We start from the raw sequence: 20,321 nt of genomic DNA, 5'->3' as shown, positions 1-20,321 counted from the left end.
TTCTAAGGTTTAAGGACGCAAAATACATTGGTGTGGCGTTGGATGTACTTTTTACTTAGTTATTTCAGCAAAATAATATCTCCTAATTTGAAATCCTGAAATTCTTTACTCACTACAGAAAATTATAAAAATATCAGAAAGTGGAAAGATTTTAAAAAAATCATCAATTTCCCACCATAATTCACGCCAATCCTTTTTGTTTTTCAAGCAGAATATTTTTGTTTTGATCATTACATTACAGATTTTTGTAGCTTGCTTTTTTTTTTTTTTTGCCCAAATGTCCTAACAGGAAGCAGTATAATGTGGTAACTATGAGTCAGAGAGAACAGAGTTAAAATGTTGGCTGTACCACCCGCTGACTTGAGTAATTCATATAACGTTAGACCCTAAATTTCAAGTTCCTTTTCTGAAAAATGGTAATAATTATATTTACCTCATAGATAGGCTTATTATAAACCCTCATTCCAGTAGTTGTCATGTCATGATTTAAATTTTATAAATATTTTTAATGGTTTCATAAGATTTATTGAGCATTGTTAGCCAAAATCTTTTAATCATTCTCTGGTTTTTAGACATTAAGATTGTTTTTAACATTTTACTATTTTAAATAATTTTGCAAATATAGATCTTGGGGTGGGGGCTTTTAATCAAATTTAGATTTATTCCTTCAGAAGTGGAATTATTGTATCAAGAAGAAATTTTACTATTCTTGATGTGTATAATTAAACGCAATTATATAACAATTGAATACAATGTGCCTTTTCAAAAAGATAAAAACAGTTTATGTTCCTGGCAATAACATATGAGAATTCTCATCACATTCTGTTAGGATTTTTTTTTTAATTAGCAAATTTGATAGGCAAAAATTGTTATTTTGTCTTAGTTTTCATGTCTTAGACTATTGATGAGGTTGAATATATTTTCCAGGTATTTTTAAACTAGTTTTGTTGGGTTTTTTTCCTTTTATGAATCATGTTTTCCTATCAACAGGCATTCCTAATCAGGCATCTGCTTACCAGCTTTTAAAATGTTCCTTAAAATGCTGTACAGCTTTTGCCAGCATGTAGCTAATGAAGTTAGAACTTTCAACATTTTCTTCAAGAGGGATGGTGAGTGTGAAATTAGGGGAAGGCAGAATGCTTAAGTCTATCACCGTTTCATCTTGTTTGGAAGAATTTCCTTCGTGAACACCTGGAACTTCCTAAGGAGAAGGATTATACAATAAAAGGTTACTAACTTCCAGTGCACATTCAGGGTTAATTTAATACCCCATTAGTCAGGATGGGCTAGGTTGTGCTGAAGTGACAAATTAGCTCCAATGTTCCAGTAGCTTCGTGCAACAAAATTTCTTTCTTGCTCATGTTACACGTCCACTACCAGGGTTCTGTACCACCTAGACACTCAGGACCCTGGCTGAGGGGGGAACATCACCTTACGGCTGTAGTGGCTTTCTTCTCATCTTCAGCAGAGAAAGCGAATGGATAACCATACACAGACTCTTCACTATCTCAGCCTAGAAATAACTCTTTTTGTTTTTGTTCACATTTCATTGGCCAGAACTTACCATATGGTACCACTTAACTGCAAGAGGAACTGGAAAATGTGAGCGATTGGATGGAATATCTGGTGAGTGCCACAGTGTGTGCCACAGATATTAATGTGATGCACCAAGTTTTGTACTGAGTTTCCCTAGAAAATTTACAGTTTATGGTTGTATGTGTGATTTTTGTAAGAACCAGTCACCTCAAATGTGTGTGGTTTACTCTCTTAATGAGTTCTCAAGTGCACATGCTTTGATTTTAATAATTTAAATGAAACTGTAATGACATGCAACTTGATGTAACCTTAAGAGAGCTATTTTGAAAATGTTTTCAAAAAAAAGTCCCTGATATTAATTAGCCAAAAATGCTAAAGCAAAACATTAAAAAGCCAAATAAAAACTGGTTATTTCTTAATTCTAGTTTATAAAACTAACATTACTTTCTTTTTCCTTTTGGTAAGTATAACACCTAAAAACCACATAAAGCATTTATGTCGAGTTCAGTAAATAATTATAAAGCTAACACCCATGTAACTACAACCCAAGGGGCATAACTTTTTTCACCTGTTGGAATTTGTATATTTTTTACACAAGGTTCCTCTCCAGTACTTGCTGTTTTATGGATTTGCACTTTCCATTACATGTGAAATAAGAGCTGTTTTGAGAAAAAGAACTTTTACAGGCAGTTCAGCAAAGTGGTTAAGTCCATAGATTCTGGAGAAAAGCTGCTTGGGTTTGAATCCCATTTCTACTACTTACCTGCTGTGTGACCTCAGACAAGTTGTTTAACTTCTCTGTGCCTCATCTGAAAAATTTGGAAAACAATAATACTCACCTTATAGGGTCATTTGAAGGTCTTAAATGACCTAATATATGAGGAGTGTTCTTAAAACACCGACTGATAAATAGTAAGTCCACTTTAGTGATGATGATTATTAGAAAAAATGTATCATTGAAAACCATAATTTTAGTTTATATGGAAGTTTTTGATACACAAGTGTCTTTGTTATCAATATAAAAATTTTAGATAAATTAGTTAATGTTACTAGAATGGAAGCACATTGAAGCACACAATGGAAATCCTGACAAGAACAGTTAAATATTTGGCTCTACTTTTCTAAAGACTGAAAGCACTGCTAAATTTTTTCTTAAAGTTTTATTCTTTTCCTCATTCCTCACAAGAATTTTTCCTCTTTAAACTAAATGTATTTGTGAGGGTGATCAGATATATCGAATTATTTTTCTTGCCTAGGGTATAATCTATCTAAGGAGGTAACTGAATCAGAGAGTCAGCTGGGATTGGAGCATTTTGACTGTGGTCTGTAGTTACAAACACATTTTACATCTGGGCTCAAAAACACACATCTTAACATACGTGCATATACACTGTACACACATGTTTATACACACACATAAACACACATCATGGAGATGAAAGTTCCATGACAAATGCATACGACTTAGTAAATGCAATGCACTCTGATACTTTCTCTTCTAGTCTGTCCTATTCTGGTTTCGGTTTGTGTTTTTAAAGTGCTGCGTGTGACTCTCTAGACTTACTTCTCAGAAGGCCCACACATGGGCCACAGCTTTGCAGCTGGAAAGAGAGAGAATCATTGGGCAACAGAGTTCTGTAGGCCAGATTCCCCAGAAGCAGAGCCTGAGACTCCGACCCAGTGAGGTATTGATTAAGGATGCTTTCAGGGGAAACTTTTAAGGGGATGAGGCAAGTAAGACAGAGAAGGGGAAGGAGCTAATCTGGGATGTGGCTTGGGGTGACCGCTAGCCTCAGCCTGATCCTGCAGGGAGCTCTGGAGAGAAAGTGGCACCAAGGGCGACCCTTTGGAGACGGTTGCAGGGGTGAGCAGTTAGCGGCAGCACCAGCTGGAGTTGGTACAGGGATCCCGGGATCAGGGTAGGGCGCTAACATTACATGCTGCACAAAATGTTGCACCTTCGGTTGGTCTGCACAGTGATTTTCATACCCGGGCTTTTTCAGGCCTTCTGTTACTGACCTCATCAGGAACCATTAGCTGGTGCATTGTGTACTAATGTGATACGTGTGTGTGGTGGGGAGGGGGATCAGGAAATTCAGTCACTTTTAAATTATGCAGCTGGGGTTATTGACTGAATGGGGGAGATGCCATGTAAGTGCGACTTAAGATGGCAATATGTTTTTACGTGAATATCAGCATATAAATGTGTTTAATTTTCAAGGTAAGTCAGAAGCTTACTGTGTCAAAAACTAATGAGCCCTATAATTTACGGAGCTCTTGCTTTGGATAAGGAACCTTTACTCATCATTTTACAGACATCCATTTTAAGGTAGCTTTCATCATTCCCATTTTCCAGGTGGAAAAACTGACGCCTAGAAAGAATATGGAACTTTCCCAAACTTACTCAGCTGGCAAGTTTCAGAGTCAGCTTTTGAACTCAGGCTGCTTTACCTGAAAGTCTTCTCTCTTAAAAACTACATTGACCAGATTTCTTCAAGATCACCTGTATCAGCTACGGCACTATAGCTCTAAGCAGAATTAGCCATCTCTGGATTAGAAAGTATTTTGTATTTTAAATTATTTTTTTATAGAGTTTCTTGTTTTCTAAAGATCGTGCATTATTTGATATCAAGTCAGCCCAAATACCATCACAAGGAAGTGTGAATGTCCTCCTACAGCTTGTCTTCAAATTCAGATGTAATTAATAAAGAGGTTAACAGAAGAATCAGTGTCTGCATACATTGTCTCCATATCTGTTCTCGGGTCTCTCCGTTACCTTTGTGGAGTTGAAGATGTTCCCGGGTGCTGGGGCCAGGTTCGCCAGCTCCGTCACCCAGCCAAACTGCTGTCTCATCTTCTCCATCAAATATGCCGTGTCCTCCAAGTGATGCTGGGTCATCTGGAGAACCTGGTTGTACTGCTGATTGGAGATGTTGACCAGCTCGAGGGCCTCACCTACTTTCGTGTGTAGTTCAGGTACATCAGGACAGTCTAGCAGAGAGAGAGTTTTATTTTTTCCTTTCTCATGCGACTGTGTTTTGCACAAAGTTTCACCTTTGTTTTAGGGAAGTCTTTTTCCTTCAGTGGCGCTCTCTAACAGAGTAACTGAGTGTCCCTTGTAGAATTCTCCTTAGCAGAGATCATGAGAGAAATCATAAATCCTCACCTTCTTCCCCTATCATTGAAAAAAATTTATATCACTATTCTAAAAGTTAACAGCTCTCAACTTGGAAATGAAGACATTTTAAAAGAATATCTGGATCTCCTTTCAAATCTGTACTGTATCTTGTTAACTGTGACTCCCTTTGTTTTCAAAATATTTCCTTGAATTATTTTTCAAATGTCTACTATTGTAAATGTGTTTTACTCGGAAATACACAATTCTCCCTCTCCTAAAGATCCCGAAACAATTTCTGGAATAATGTGAAGGCTGGGGAATCTTTACATTATATTTATGCCTCAAAAAAACCCAATAAGCTGATTTTTAAGACCCCAGATGAGGTAGTCTTCCCACCCCCACCTTCCTGAAGGCACGTTTTTTTAGTAAACAGCAGAAGTTGTAGTTTAGAGAGGCCTTGCTCTTTTCCCACAACAGTCTCTCCTGCCCCAGATGCCCTAACAGAGAGACACTTCTGTAGCCTGCAGATGAACTTTACACAATACTCAGCCTCTCAGCAGCACAGCTGTATAAGTTCCTGTAACTGTTTCAGTCCAGATGGCTGCAGTGCAACAGTAACACAGATTTGCAGAATCTCAGTGACTTGGAAGCACCAAGGTTTCTCTCACTCCAGCACCTGTCAGTCACAGCTTGGGTGAAGGTTCTGCTACACACCTCCTCACTCAGGGTGATGGAGCCTCCACCATGCGGAGCGGAACTAGTCCCAGGGTCGGGGAGGGAGCAAGACAAGTCCTCAGCCCTTCTTAAAGGCTTCCTCCAGTAGTGAGTGAGCCGGCCACGCCCAACTTCCAGGGGGCAGGGAAGTGCCATCTCCCATGCGTCCCGATCAGAGTATTAGTGAGCAGCCCTGAGACAGACCCACGGCCAGATTCTTTCAGGCTGGAAAGACAGACTCCACCTCTCGATGGGAGGAACCACAAAATATTGTGGCCATTTTGTTTTTAGTCTAGTGTCCATGTGTCCCCTTCTGCTGGTGCAAGTTCCCAATTTATGTCTGTTATTGTCAAGTAATCATTAATACTGCCTGCATCACTTTTAAAAGAGATCCAATTTAAGTGATAATTACATGGCCTTGTGTAACAGAGACTGGGCTGGAAACAGAAATTCCTCAGTATAAATCTTATGTGCCTACTCCCTGTATTAAGAAATAAAATATTTTCCAAACAGATAAAGCCCCCACTCCATCCCTTCCACATCTAACCTCTTTATTTTGAAACTATTATTTTGAATTTAGGTGTATGTCTCCAGTGCCAGTAAGTGGTATGGGAAAAGAGCCACTTACAGTGAATCCATTCAAGATTTGGGCCAAAAATGTATGGTAAATAGTGAAAAAAAATGATCTATGATATTTTGGAAAGTATTTCATTTATCTTGCATTTATCAAATATAAGATTATAATTATAGGTATGTGCTTAGTCTTAGAACAAAGAATGAATCAAATGTGGATTGAAGAGGCAAAATCATTATTTGACAAAATGTATCGAGAGTTGTTTGTTACAGCAAAACATTGGAAGCAACTTAAATGCACTTCAGCAGGAGAATGGCGATAAATAGATTGTGATGTTCTGACATAGACTAACATACATCAGTGAATCAATGAATTAGAACCACAAGTATTTACATGACTAAATCTCCCCAGCTATACTGAGTGAAAAACCAAGTTGCAGAAGAACACAGAAGCCATAACGTCTACACTGTTAAGAAAAAATTATCCCAAACTTGGAAACAAGCAGAACAGCTGTGTGTCCTCTCACTGTCATACAAAGTGCTGTCCTTGTGATGAGAACTCTGAGGGTCTCCTCTCTGAACAGCTCTCCTACGCATCATGCAGCGATGTCAGCTACAGTCATCGTGCTGTACGTTACATCCCAGCGCTTACTCATCTCGTAAAGGAAGTTTCTACATTTTGACCACCAGTCACCTCCCCCGCATCTCCTCCATTGTCTTATGACAATCAGGGGGGATTACTCATCAAAGCTTTTAACCAAATGAAAAGAAGTTAATGACACACAGGTGGGATGTCTGAGTGGGACTCTTTTTGTAAGAGGTCAGTACATTAGTGTACAGCTTTCTGCTGTAAAAACTTCAGTGTCTGTGTGCAGCCTTGTGACCGTGACAAACAACACTTGAATGATGAGAATCGCAACTACTTCAGACGATTTACTTCATCCTCAAAACACCTGTGTGAAGTAGATATATTGATTTCATCTTCCAAATGATAAAAAAGGGGTGCAGAGAGTCACCCAGTGAGCAATTCAGAAGACATAAGTGGGTGGAGGAGAGACTTCAGTTAGGGGAAGGGAAGGGATGGGAGGCACACAGGAAAGCGGGAGGGTTCCTGGAGAGAACTTTCCGTCTGGGGAAGGAATGAAAGGCTGCCCCCGGTCAGATCTGGGAGGGGCAGGGTTCATCAGGCTGCTGAGGAGAAGGCACTATTCATATTTAAGTACTGATTAGTAATTAATAGTAATTAACCCACCAACTGGAAAGAGTTCAGGCCACTTAAAAAAAAAACTCACTTGGCTAAAATTTGCTTCCACAATGTGATTTCTTCCTTGGTGGTTTTCTTTTTCTTTGCAGTAAGAAGGAAGAGTTTGCCCTAATTCGCTCATGGTTCTCTTTTGCACACATTAGAGTTCATTTGGTCTTTAACCATAAAGAATTTTCACAGGAACAATGAGGGAATTTTAAAAAAGGGGAAAAGTGAGTTGACCTACTTTTTGAATAAGAAATGTTTATAAACCTGCCCTGAGCACCCCTAGATGGCAATGAGCACGCAAAGTGATGCTTGAGGGGCAGCGGATGAATCCATGATGCTTGTAAAAGTGAGATATTGACCTCTGAACAGAAAGCAATCGAAACCCCAAGAAAACAACAAGTATTTACCTTCCCAGAGGTAATCCTGACATTTTTGGCATCTTGTGTGAAATTGGAGACATTCTGATGAATTCTGCTTAGGTTCTCCACACAGTCCCCTGCCCTGCACAGGCAACATTTTCGAACTCTGGCGGCCGCGGTCAGAGTCTGCAGGTAACACAGCATTTTCACATTAGTGTTGTTAGAGAGTCTGAACTTTAAAGGTGTAGATACAATGTCATTCCATTTTCCAACCAGCACCTTCAAAATCTTTGTTCTGTATTTAATCGTAGGCGTGCACACTGGTGCAAGCGGTTGCCAGGACAATTTGACATCTATTAACAAGTACACTGTTACTATTATTACTCATCGTTAATATTATTATTACTCGCTCCATACCCACACACACAGAGATTAATGCAAACAATTTTATTTTCTGGAAGGAGTCATGAGAATTATTAATAGTAACTATCTGTTGGAAGAGAGAATAATGGGGGGGAGAGGGAGACTTTCATTTATTTTGTTCCTTTGTATATTTGAATTATTTTAAATTAAGTGTGCCTTATTTTTATTATTTCTGATGTCACTGGGGTTAACTAAATAGGGGATTATGAACCACTTTTCTCTATGGACTTCTAAAAATTTTTCTAGTCATTATTTTAATTCCTTAAAGCTGTAATTCAGATGTGCATTGGCATTCCAAAGATACTGGAAATGTCTTGTGTCTTAAGCTGCGTGGTAAGCATTTACTTTCTTGCTATTCTTTTTTGTGTTTCGTATACATTATGTTATGAACAGTAGGTCAAAGATTTAGGGAAACATCAAATTTGAGAAATCTTTTTTTTTTTCTGGAAGAATTAACCATCCATATAAAAATGATGATGTAAACAGAAGTCCATTCAACAGAAAATCTACAGTTTCCAATGGAGTGTTTCACATTAGGAAAAATGCATTATTAATTTGTAACCCAATGATATATTAAATCCTTAATGTTTAAAGAATGAATCATTTCGAGATAAATTGTGAAGTGTAGTGTTTAAAAACCTACGAGTCATTTGCTGATCATCCGGTGTGTAAGGCAGCCATCCCCTTTGTTGAATAGCAATTGTTTTCTCTCACTCCTGTTAGATTTAGTGGCATCTCCTCTTGCCCCACAGAACCCCTGTGAGTTCTACTGTAGAACATCTCTGCATTGTGTGCTGTTAATTTCATCTCCTCTGTTATGGTAGTGTAATCGTCCACTGACCTGTTTTCCCTTCTCTGGGCTGAACTCCTAAAAGTCAGGGGCTGTGTCCTAATCCTCATCTTATTCCCAGCATCTCGAATATTTTTAAGATTTTTATTTTTTAGGTCTATTTAAAAGTCAGGCAAAAATTACTCAGTCTCATCCCAGCATTGAGTCTCCTTAGTCTACAGCCCTGAAGCTTTCCCTCATATCAGGGAATTTGGAGCCTCAGAATGGAATGCTAGAAAAACACCTGACTTACAAGAAAAGTCCTCCAGACCCGGGAATAGAACCTAACGGTTCCAGTAACGATGGCCGTTCTCGCTGGGGGGACAATGGGGTGGGAAGGATGTACCACGGTTTCCTGGCTTCAGTCTCTGGTCCGTTCTGGGCGAGCCCCTCCCACGTGGAGGCTATTATGCAAGGCCCCGGCAATTTTGAGAGTTTGATTCAGAGGCTGCTCCTACAGCTGATATAACTGAAAACTAGCTAGAAGGAGCCCATTTTCCCTCTATATACAAAAAGCTGTAGGTAATTAAATCTTCAACTTGGTGAGCTTGAACATAAGCAGCCATGCATGAAACCAATCACCAGCCTATGCTGTGAAACTACCCAGCACCTCCAAAAGTTTCCTCCTGCGTCCTTTTTAAAAATGACTGTCGTCGTTAGTGATGAAAACCCTTTATATAAGATTAAGTACACAGCACAGTCCTGTTCACTGCGGGTGCCACTCTGTACCATTGATCTGCAGGACTCACTTGTCCTGCATGACTGAAACTTTGTACCTTTGACCAGCATTTCCCCCTGTCCCCGTCCCTTCAGCCCCTGGCAGTGACCATTCCACTCTCTGCTTCTAGGAGTTTCGCTCATTTAGATTCCTCATTGAAGTGGGATGATGTAATTCTCGTCCCTCTGAGTCTGGCTAATTTCACTGAGCACAGTGTTCTCCGGCTTCATCCATGTTGTCCCCGATGGCAGGGTTTCTAGAAGGAGCCCGTTGCATCTTTCATGTCAGAGAGGAGCATCCTCTTCCTTGGCCTAGTGGCCCATGAGCGATGAGTCCAAGGAAACACAGATTGTATACGTGGCCCACACAGCAACTCTCGTTTCCGAGGTGCTGGGTCCCAGCCACTCCACAGACGCCCAGAGAAGGTACCTCCTTCTGCCTTGAAACATCAAGCAGCACTGTAGTTCCAACATGGAAATATTAGGGGGCCTGGGCGGTTATTGGTAGAAGGTAATTCTTATCTTTTACAGAAATTTCCATTTCTGTAGTTTGTGGTGTGTCTACGAGCATTTTCTCTGGTGGTGTGCATGGACATTCTGACCGCAGGAGTTACAGCAGTGAGGTGGAGGAGGCCGAGGAGGGCGCTACGTGTGACCTGGTTAGACACGGCCCTAGGCTTCTTCCCAGACTGGGAATTGATGAGCCTGGACTGATTTTAAAGAAACTCCATGATGCTCAAGCAGAACAGAGCTGAGTGTCTGCCTGAGTTTGAATAAAGGAGGCAACCGTCTTTTTCAGGTTCTCACCTTACTAGCATTTTGTTTCTCAGCTTTGAAAGTTTGCTTTAAAAAGAGAGAACAGCCCCACGGAGCTCTTGACAATGATGGAAGGGGGCTGGTGTTTGGCAGACCTCAAAGCTTCCCCTAAGAGGCTCTGACACCTTGATGATCCATAAACTGTCATCCTCAGAAACACCGTACGATGACTTAGAAACGGCCACCCTTTCTAAAGCTAAACAGAACTTGACTTCAGTATAAATATCTAAGCAAAAAATCATCTTTTGATACTTGCCTTTGTTTTGTTTTGATAAATCCTCTATTGCATTCAGCATCTCAGTAACTGTTGCACTGATGCTCCGATAAACAGACAGACTGAAATTACAAAACCGCTGGAAAAAGCTAGGAATGTCCCAATGTGGCCCAACATGTGCTTTTCTCGTTGGCTCTTTGGCTAAGGCTGGAAAAAAGTAAGGCTCAATTAAGTCTGTATCTGACATGAAATAGGATTGAAAAGCCTGGTCGAATTCTTGCTGCATCTGTTTGAAGACATGAAAACTCCTGTTATAGAGAAATCTCACGTCCACAGTCAGCTGGCTGAACACATTCTCTATCTGGATCAGTTGTGCATCTTCCTCAATGAACTGCTCACTGACCGGGAGATCTTTTTCATTATCTTCATTGAAAGGAAACAGAAACTGATATATCTTCCGGAGAAACTGTTCAATCTGTGGGGTGGGGTAGGGGACAAAAAATGAAATACATTTATTTTCTTTCTGGATTATTATTATTATTTTGTAAAATTTAAAGTCAACTTACAGTAGTCATTCCATATCAAGAAAAATTCTGGACAAGCTAGGAAAAGATGATCTACTTTAAGATCATTTATCAACACTCATATATCTGACTTTGACCTTGACTATGGAAATAGGGTCTGAAATTCCTCTTGGTTTCTATTTGCCTACTAAAGGCCTAAAAAGGCCAAGTTTTCGATATTGTTGTCAAGCCACAGCCCTGATGTACTGGTGGTGGTTGGCATACATGGTTTTAGACTGTGTAGATTGTCTGAAAACTGAAGGCTCTTGTCTTTCACCTCTGCCTTAGTGTCTTAATTCTCTCTTTTTTTCTTCTTCAGTGGAATGTCATTTGTGTCCTTATGCTCTCTTCTTTCTCAGCTCATAAATTAGTCCATGGAAAAGAAAAGATCAATACATTTCCACTGAACCATAGATGCTTAATACAGCTAAATAGGTTACTTAGAGATGTTACATATTACCGGTGAGCAAAGCCCTCCTTGGTTGTAGCCAAAGGAATGAAGCTCTAATTATAGAATTCTCTACTCAGTGGGAGGCCTTCCAGCAGTCACCCTATGCTCTACTTCATCTATGTGACATGTAAGTTCATGCCAGACATAGTAGCCCTTATATGATAGTGATAGGGCCATGATGAGTGTTATGGAACATACCAACCATCACTGCCATAGCCCCCTACAATGCTGTTCAAGTCATTCTCCAGGAATTCCTAGAGGACTTGCGCATTTCTCAAAAAAATAATCTGGGTGGATCATCTGCCTCTCCCTCTGCCAGCTTCTGTTTACTTAAATTCAGCCACAGAATCAAAACTTTAAAGGCTCAAGAGATTGTCATAAGGTCATATAACTGGCACAGATCGGGATGGTGCCCAAACCTCCTGACTTCCAGCCAGTGCTCATTGCAACATATTCTGGTGTATTAGAGAGTAGCTATAAAAATAGAGCAGGTGCAATTAACAGTGGAGGCAAATTAACTTGGCATATGAATTATCTTAGGGGGTGCTCCCTCTGTAATTGCATAGGGCACTGCTGAGCCAGGCACAGACTCTAATTAGTGCCTGCTCTGAGATGGAGAGGGAAATTTCACTGCGTTTCATATTCAGCCAACTTCTTGAAGGGGAGGGGAAATTCAGGCCAATAGAAGAGGAGCCTTTTATGGGTCAGAGCTAGGTATCCTATTCAGGTCACCACCCTCTGTGATTCCCTCTGCCCAGAAGGGAGCCAAAGGGGACAAAAAAGGAAACATGCCAGTCCTACAGGACATGCATGGATCAGGGTAAAGGGGACATGTGTGTGCACACGCATTTGGGTGCTGCCAAGAGAGGGCTAGCCCATTGAAGGAGAGACTCAGGGGCAGAGAATGCCTTTGAAGGTTAAAAATAAAGCAGGTTGAAATCAAAAGACTGTAATACTATTATTCAGAATGCAATTTAGCAAACATTTATTGAACACCTACAGTGCTTAAATGAAGGCAAATAAGATATGGTTCCTGCCCTCAAATAGCTTACAATCTAGTGGGAAGATGTTCAGAAATGAACAAGTAGGAGGCAGAAGGAGTCAGGGCACTCCTGAGAGATACACACAGTGTAATGAAAGGGAGGGACAAACACTGGATGGCTGTTCCAACTTAGAAATTATATATCCACAGGTGATTCACACAAAAGCATGAATGCAAGATTCTAGGTTGCAAAAGGCCAACATCAGATCAGCCATCTCTAATCTCAATATTAATATAAATTGATTTTTAAAAGTAAGCTGAAGCAGGTACCTTAAGAATTCAGAAAGCTTGAGCTCTATTTCTCCCTTACCGTGTTTTTCATAGAGGACCAACTGTTTTGGCAGGTTGTATAAAATCTCATGCAGTTACTTTCCAGGCAAGATTTGCATTCATCCCAGGAATCTGTCAAAGACACCTGGCATAGCCTTTCTTCCTCTTCCAGATGCTCTTGAACTTCATTCATAAGTTTCAGGGCTTCCTAATTAAAAAGTAGAAAAACACACCCTGTTTCCATTTCATGACTCCATGTGTTGTACCTTAGTTGATTTCACGCTTTACAGAATGTGTATTTTCTAAACTCAACCTCATTCCTTCTTCAGGTCCTTGACAGCTGGCAGATCGGCCCTGAAGCTTTCTGTTAGGTTAAGAAAAGCACACCAACTGGTCCCTCCTGAAGACTGTGCAGTTCTCCTTCACCTGTTCATTCATTCATTCAACAACTATTTATTGAGTGTTTGCCGTGGGACAGACATCCGCTCCCTGTGGGTGAACCAGCAGTGAAGACGCAGCCCCTGCTCCCCTGAATGCCTGTAATTGACCTATTTACTTGTCTGTCCTCACCTCTCGTCCTTGGAGGATGTAGAAAATGGGTTTTAAGGCTTGAAAAGCTGAACACATTTATTTCCTTCATTCACGCTGCCTTTAATTTGTGTACGTTCTTAAGCATTGCAAGGAAGCACAGTTCCCGTATGGCAAATCAAAGCTTCACTGTGAGTTGCATCCTGATGGCAGAGATGCTGTATTCTGAGTCTTCCTTCTCCTCCGTATTCTGAGCACTCCCCCTTGTGGTGCCTGGTGTACTCGACCAGGTCCCGCTCTCGGAGCTCAGCAGAAGTGACACTTGTCCCCGAGAATGTCAACCCTGCCCCGGATCTCCCCCGGGGTCGACAATCCCTAAACCCCCGGTCTGTGTGCACTTCTGCAGACCAGCTCCCTCCAGGCCTGAGATGTAGTTCAGGGCAGCTGGGGGCTGTAACAGACCGTCCATAAGACGACAGCCTTGGAGCTGACGGCAACTCCCTCACGTGAAAGAAACATGAGGGAGCACAGTTTCTAAAACCAATTGAGTGTGTACTTTACCTACTGGAAAAGAAAAAGAAATCACCCTTTCCTGGCATATTAAGCCCAAAGAAACACCTGGGCACCGACAATCTCACACATCTCCTCTGCTGGGCGTAGATTTTCAGCTGCCCTGTGGCAGGATCCTGGGGCTACACTAGGTGGCCTTTGCTACGTTCCACATAAGAAAACCAGCAGGGCCCCAGCCTGCCAAATGCACCTTGTGATCCAGGCAGGTCTTGCTTGTCTCTTGGGCTCTGAAGAATAATTGTGGAACCCTACACCTCCTCAAGGAAGGCAGGGCAGGCAAAAATGCTGCCCAGATTCTCAGTCAGTCTGTTTGAAATATTCTGCTCATTGTCACCGTAAACCCAAATCGCAATATTTCCAATTACAAACTACACTCACTGTTCACCCTTGGGCAAATTACTTAACATCTCTGAGCCCCTTCTTAGCAAATAGGAGTAACTGTAGGACCTGCCTCTTAAGGTTTTGTGTTGAATTGAGCAGGCAAGGCACCTCTCCCACTATCCTCTGATTTCCTTCCACTCACCTCTGAAGCATGACAAAAACCAGTGACCCAATCACACGGCCCAAGTTTTGGTAGTGAACCGTTGCCATGGAGGAAGGAGGCCTCTGGTTTAGGAATGCCCTGTCCCTTCCTTCTGCTTCCCCCCAAAGGTCCTACCCACTGACAGAGTCCATGCTTAGAACTCTCTTCCTGCAGTTCGTGGTTTATCAAAGTTCCACATCAACCTGGACGTGGTGGGGGTGGGCAATCACTTTAAGCTGCTTTAGGGTTTCCCACTTTTGTAAGAGCGAGTTTCAGATGCTCTCAGTTAGTAGAAATAGGGAAAAGCTGAGGAGGGAGACCGAGCTGATGCTGGGTCACCTGAGGATGGGCGGTGTTTTGTACTGGGAGACTGGGGGTGCCCACCCCATATTTGCCAATTCGTAATTTGTCTAAAGTGTCCTTTATTTTAGGTCTGAAATAATTTTAGAAAGGGAGGCTCAGGTTTAAACAGGTTTTTCCTTTTTGAAATTATTTTTTAAATTTTTAAATTTTTAAAATTTAATTTATTTTTGTGTGGAGGAGGTAGTTAAGTTCACTTATTTATTTTTAGAGGAGGTGCTGGGGATTGAACTCAGGACCTTGTATATCCTAAGCATGTGCTCTACCATTTGACCTATACCCTCCCCCCCTCAAATTAATTTTTAAGTGAGTGCCCAAACTTTAAAAATATAATTCAATGTTTTTTTAATATAAAATAAGCAGGTCTTAAGAAAAAAATAAAAATTCTCTAGTTTCTAGGATTCTCCAGGGTCAGAAATGAAAGTAACGCTTGCTTCCTTGACCCACCCCACACCGAGCTTCCTTTTCCTCGTATGTACTGACTGCATCCTTGGCTTGCCAGGAGGCTCGGGGAAGGGAGAAAAACAGAAAGTCCCTGGGTCCCACAGGCACAGCGCCAGCCAACTCTCTCCTGGGTCATTCTTTACAGGGTTGGGTTCACACATTAACTAACATCTCGAAACTCAGTTTCCTTAGCTGTAAAAGGGAAGTAATGGTTTGCTCAGATGTTGGAAGGATCTTGTGTGATAATATGTTTTATAAAGGGTCTGTAAGAGGTATCTAGGGCCCTTATTCCCAGTGGCCAGACTCACGCACCCACCGGGGAAGAACCCAGCTAGAGGCGCTTCCACGTTTCCCTCAGAAGGAGCTGGTTTTGATGTCCTCACAGTCTGTTGACTGCTGCCAAGAAGGAGAAGGGCTTGCAGCTGCTGGTCAAGCAGTCTCCTCTCCCTGCCAGGGACCCTGCGTGATGCAGGGAGAGAGCCGGCCGCAAGGTCAGCCAATCTGGGGACAGGCTGACTACAGCTTCGGGGTCACAGCCTGTGACCCCAATTGCCTGATGGACACCCAGTGCCCCTGTGCTCAGAAGGGAATTCCAGCAGCTGTCAGGAACTTGGTGACCCCAACCTTAGAGAGCTACACGTCTAGTCTAGGTCTAGAGAGGAGTTATTGGAACTTCTATTTGTGCCTTTTAAATTTAAAAATAGACTATGGGGAGGAGAAATGGGGAGTTGTTTAATGGGTATAGTGTTTCAGTTTTGCAAAATGGGAGGAATTCTGGAGACTGGTTGCCCAATAATGTGAATGTACTTAACATTATTGAACTGTACACATAGATGTGGTTAAGGTGGCAAATGCTATGTTATGTTATGTATGTTTTACTACAATTAAAAATATTTCAACGAAAATAAAATTTGAAAGAAATTTACTCTCAATGTTAAAATTTAAGGTATTTTCTAAATGACTTTTGCTATAGTTTTGCTATCCTCTTTGATTTAAGGGCATGTTGGATAATAAACTGTTAAAAATTTTCATTGTTTTCAGTGCAATAATAGTAGTGATTAATGCTGTTAAACTCTGAGCCATGCCACGTCTATAATTTAGAAACGTATTGAGCTTTCCACTGTAACATATGAACAATTGCTAATCTTGCCCAGGGATACCTGAATATAACGTATATTTTCCATTGGTAAGATACAGTTTGGACAACAACTATTAACAAATGCCTATTAAGTAAAGGCATTCGAATGAAAACAATTGATGAGGCTGATGCCCTGTTTCCCGTGCTCCGGTGCTCTCCTGGGGTGCTGGTGTCAGGCATCACACGGGACCAGCTGTGCGTGAGCACCCTGGGGAAGAGGGACCCTGCACAGCTCAGAGGCGCTGACACTGGTGGCCTCTCTCTTTGTCCACATGGAGCCAGTTGCAATGAATTACCATTTAAGAGGACTCAAGTAAGTGATGGTTTTTATTAAGTACTTTTGATGAAGCCAACCCTCACTAAATGGACAAGTGGCTTTAAAAGATGCTTGGGGGGAAAAACCCCCCAGCAGATTAAAAAATACAAATAACTTCAGTTCAGGGAGACAGGAAGCAAATGGCAGCCCTCCGCTTTGTCGCTATGAGCCCTCTGTTGGCTTGTGTCAGTAAAAACATGACGATCTAATCAGATCTGGCAATAAGCTAAAACGTTTTTTCAAAGTATCTAGAAGATTATTTGAAATATGGACTTCCTTCCACCCTAGCTAATGATGAGCCTCACCCTAAGTGTACTTCGCATCTTGAGATAATAATGGTAGCAGTTCATAGCTGTAATTTATAAATAAGCTAAAATGCATGTGTTCAGGAGTGAATGCTAACAATAACCTTGGTATTAGGGATGGGAGAGCGAGAGACTTCGGAGGCCACTGCTCTAGCCCCAAACTCCCCACACATTTTTTTCTTTATTTGAGCCCTTTTCCTGATTTTGCACATTTTCATTTAATTCTTTTGTTTGTTTGTTTTTTTGAGGGGAGGAGGTAATTGGGTTTTTATTTATCTATTCTTAATAGAGGTACTGGGGATTGAGCCCAGGACCTCGTCATGGCAAGCACACACTCTGCCACTGAGCTACATCCTCCCCCATACCTTTCCCCTCTTCCTTGAACACTTTTGACTCAATATCCTGACTCAGAGGGGAACAATGATAAAGCATTTTTAGCAAAGCAGCACTTCCCAAACAGAGCTGAATCCCCCAGATTCACGAGTTTGGAGTCCTGCAAAGGCCTCGTCTACAAGGCCTTTGAAGAAATCTGAAATTTCCTTCAAGATTTTCCTCCAATAAGGATGGCTCTCCAGAAGATCTACTGTTAGGGAGAACGAGGAAGTCCTTCACTGCACTCGGTGAGCACTACTGGGGGCCCACATCTGTTTAAGAACAGGCATGACTGCCCATCGCTTTACCTGCTTCTCTTCTCTGCATTTCTTCAGGGTTCTCATGAGGTTGGAATGTTCCTCCCCTCTTCTTTCCATCAGGATTCTCATCTGCTTCATGCCAATCAAAGCCTTCTTCACCTCTTCGTCTACATCTATCTCCCCAGCCTCGGAAAAGCCTAAAAGATTATGTTGTAGTTTTTCCCTTTGAGATCTGATCAGATTACAATATATCAGAATACAACAACTTCACCAATTTTTCATGTCCCCCAGATAGAGGCTTAATTGTTTTTCCTTTTTAGAACATCAGACTCCCGAGGCAGATCACAATGACTCAGCTGTCAGCAGCCATGTGGACCCGGCGACCACGTGGGGGATACCTTCTGGTCCTCACTTCTGAGCTTCCAGACAAGTCAGAGTTCATTTAACCCCATTCTTATCATTTTCCTCAGGGCCTGTTTTCATTTATCCAATTTTTTTCCTTTCCCTTAAAACCCAAGTGTGTTTATATTAGAGAAAACATTGAATTTTTTTCACAGACAATTTATATTAAATGCCCAACTGGGAACCTCAAACACAGTGAACAATTTCCCTTTCTTTCAGCTTCAATTACCTTCCCAGGAGGCATCAAATCATGCAAAATTCTTTAATAACCTCCTGGACACCTCTTATACCCCTTTCATAAGCTTTTAGTGGGTATGAAATTTATTGTTTGTCAGTCTTTCTTTGCAATAGCCAATGTGGCCGCTGAAGGAGCTTAATTTGGCCTCCAAATGTAATTGCAGACCCCCAAAAAGGAACATTTAGGCTAATTTATTTTTCTAAGTCAAAGTACCCAAAGCATATATCATCAAGCAAAGGCCACAAGTTAATGAGCACAGACCAACCAGATTCAATGTCATTATAACCCATTCTTTCATTATCTCAAGAATAACTGCACGGATTACTTTAATTGTTTAAATTTTTCAAATGCGAGAAAAGAATTTCACTGCTCATTAAAGCTGTGCCTAGAGGACACCAAACATCTGGATGAGACCAAGAAATGCAGTCTGAGAGTTGGCAAGTTTTATCTGTGTGATAGCAAACATCTGGGTATGTGAGCCGTTCTCAGATACGCAACTGGGATTTTCTATTTTTACCCAGATGTTCGGCGTCTCCTCTGCTTGGTTTAAGCGCCTAGAGAACATCTCACCGTGACCCTAGAGGGCATCGTGAATACGGCTCTCTCTCAGCTGTAAATCACCCCAAGTGCTGGCGGGACGCGCAAACAGGCAGACAGGACACAGCGCAGATAAAGAAACCAAACGTTACCCTTCAGGTTTTCACGGGTGGCACTTCTGTCCTTCCAAGTAGGTGCACAGTGACAACCTTTCAACCACAGCAGATACACAATAAACACCAAGAGTGGCGGCTTCATGTTTCCGCCGTTACTGCAGAGGAAAAACAAATCTGCCTGGAATACCTTCAGTTAAGTTAGTGTCCCTCGGCATCAACTGAAGACACATGGTGAGCCAAAGCATTCTCCTCTGGGTTTTTCTTTATGACTTTAGACCTTGTATGCTGATATGGCTGAGAACTGAGGAAACCTGAAATCTAAATAAGTTGAAAAACAAAAAGACAACCCAAGTCCCTATTTTATTTATATTATTCATGACACTTAAATAAGGTCATCATCTGAAGTATTTGAAATTTAAGGCAACCAACAGTACAGCTCACAGCTCCATAGAATCTAAACTTCATTTTGTCTCCTTCTCAACAGTAAACATCCCCAAACACAGAATTAGTTAAAATATATCAGAGGGATTGCCTTTTTCCTCCAAAATTCTGAGTCCTCAAGTAAGTTTTTACTAAAATAATTTACTACTTTTTTTTAAATAAAAGCAAAAACAGTCTCAGATTTTTCTCATATATTTTCTAAAACCCATCAAGATATATATGTATAGTGCACAGTTAAAAGTTTTTCTTCTCAGATAATATGTTTCCTTTAAAAATTACGGATATACATTAGTTGTAAACATTCTAAATACAAATGTATGCTTTAATGAATTTATATCTAAAAAATAAGTTAGATTATCTTAAAACTCCTCCCAAAGGGGTTATTTACCTGCTTTATGTGTACTTGTTATTTCGGAAAAAAAAAAACCCCACCTTTATTTAATCAACATTTGGAATATCTTTTAAATATATTACTGGTTACAAAGCTGCCATGCTTTACTTCTACATCTATCATTGGAACTAACTCTTCTCTTTCTATTAAGACACTATTTCCCAAATAAAACTTTAATATATTTACCACTAACTTTGCAGGATTTCCTCAGTGAGGTTTCCACCAGCTTCTGGAAGGACCTTCACTTTTCTCTGCTTTAATTTTCCTCCGTGTCAGGGATTTAGCCTTGTTCTATAAATTTGATGACACAGTTCTTAATCCTATTAACCTAACATTTTGAGATTAAGAGTATGGTTTAAAGTGCAGAAGAGTTTAGAACGAAACACTAGAGGGCGGGCTGTTACACGATCAGAAACAATGACCTTGAGTTACTGTATCTTACACAAATATGTTTTGATAGGACTCATTAAAGCCTTAAAAATACATTTCTGAAAAATTTGAAA

At 40.9% G+C, this 20,321-nt stretch overlaps 1 protein-coding gene across 1 annotated transcript in view; it reads right to left on the bottom strand.

Moving 5' to 3' along the window:
* Positions 1–1,012: 1,012 nt before the first annotated feature.
* The window catches only part of CLUL1 (clusterin like 1), an 89,535-nt gene continuing 70,226 nt past the window's right edge, over positions 1,013–20,321 (bottom strand). Inside the window, exons 3-9 of the mRNA XM_031690261.2 lie at positions 19,023–19,141; positions 17,742–17,890; positions 12,918–13,085; positions 10,594–11,026; positions 7,601–7,738; positions 4,313–4,527; positions 1,013–1,201 (exon numbers count right to left, since the gene is read on the bottom strand). Of these exons, the coding sequence (XP_031546121.1) occupies positions 1,013–1,201; positions 4,313–4,527; positions 7,601–7,738; positions 10,594–11,026; positions 12,918–13,085; positions 17,742–17,890; positions 19,023–19,128 (1,398 nt within the window). The 5' untranslated portion in view covers positions 19,129–19,141. The remainder of the gene's footprint in view (positions 1,202–4,312; positions 4,528–7,600; positions 7,739–10,593; positions 11,027–12,917; positions 13,086–17,741; positions 17,891–19,022; positions 19,142–20,321) is intronic.

This window comes from Vicugna pacos, chromosome 24 (assembly GCF_048564905.1).
Source record: "Vicugna pacos chromosome 24, VicPac4, whole genome shotgun sequence".
Lineage (NCBI taxonomy): Eukaryota > Metazoa > Chordata > Mammalia > Artiodactyla > Camelidae > Vicugna > Vicugna pacos.
Note: the sequence above shows the minus strand (reverse complement) of the source record. Positions and strands in the feature narration are given on the sequence as shown.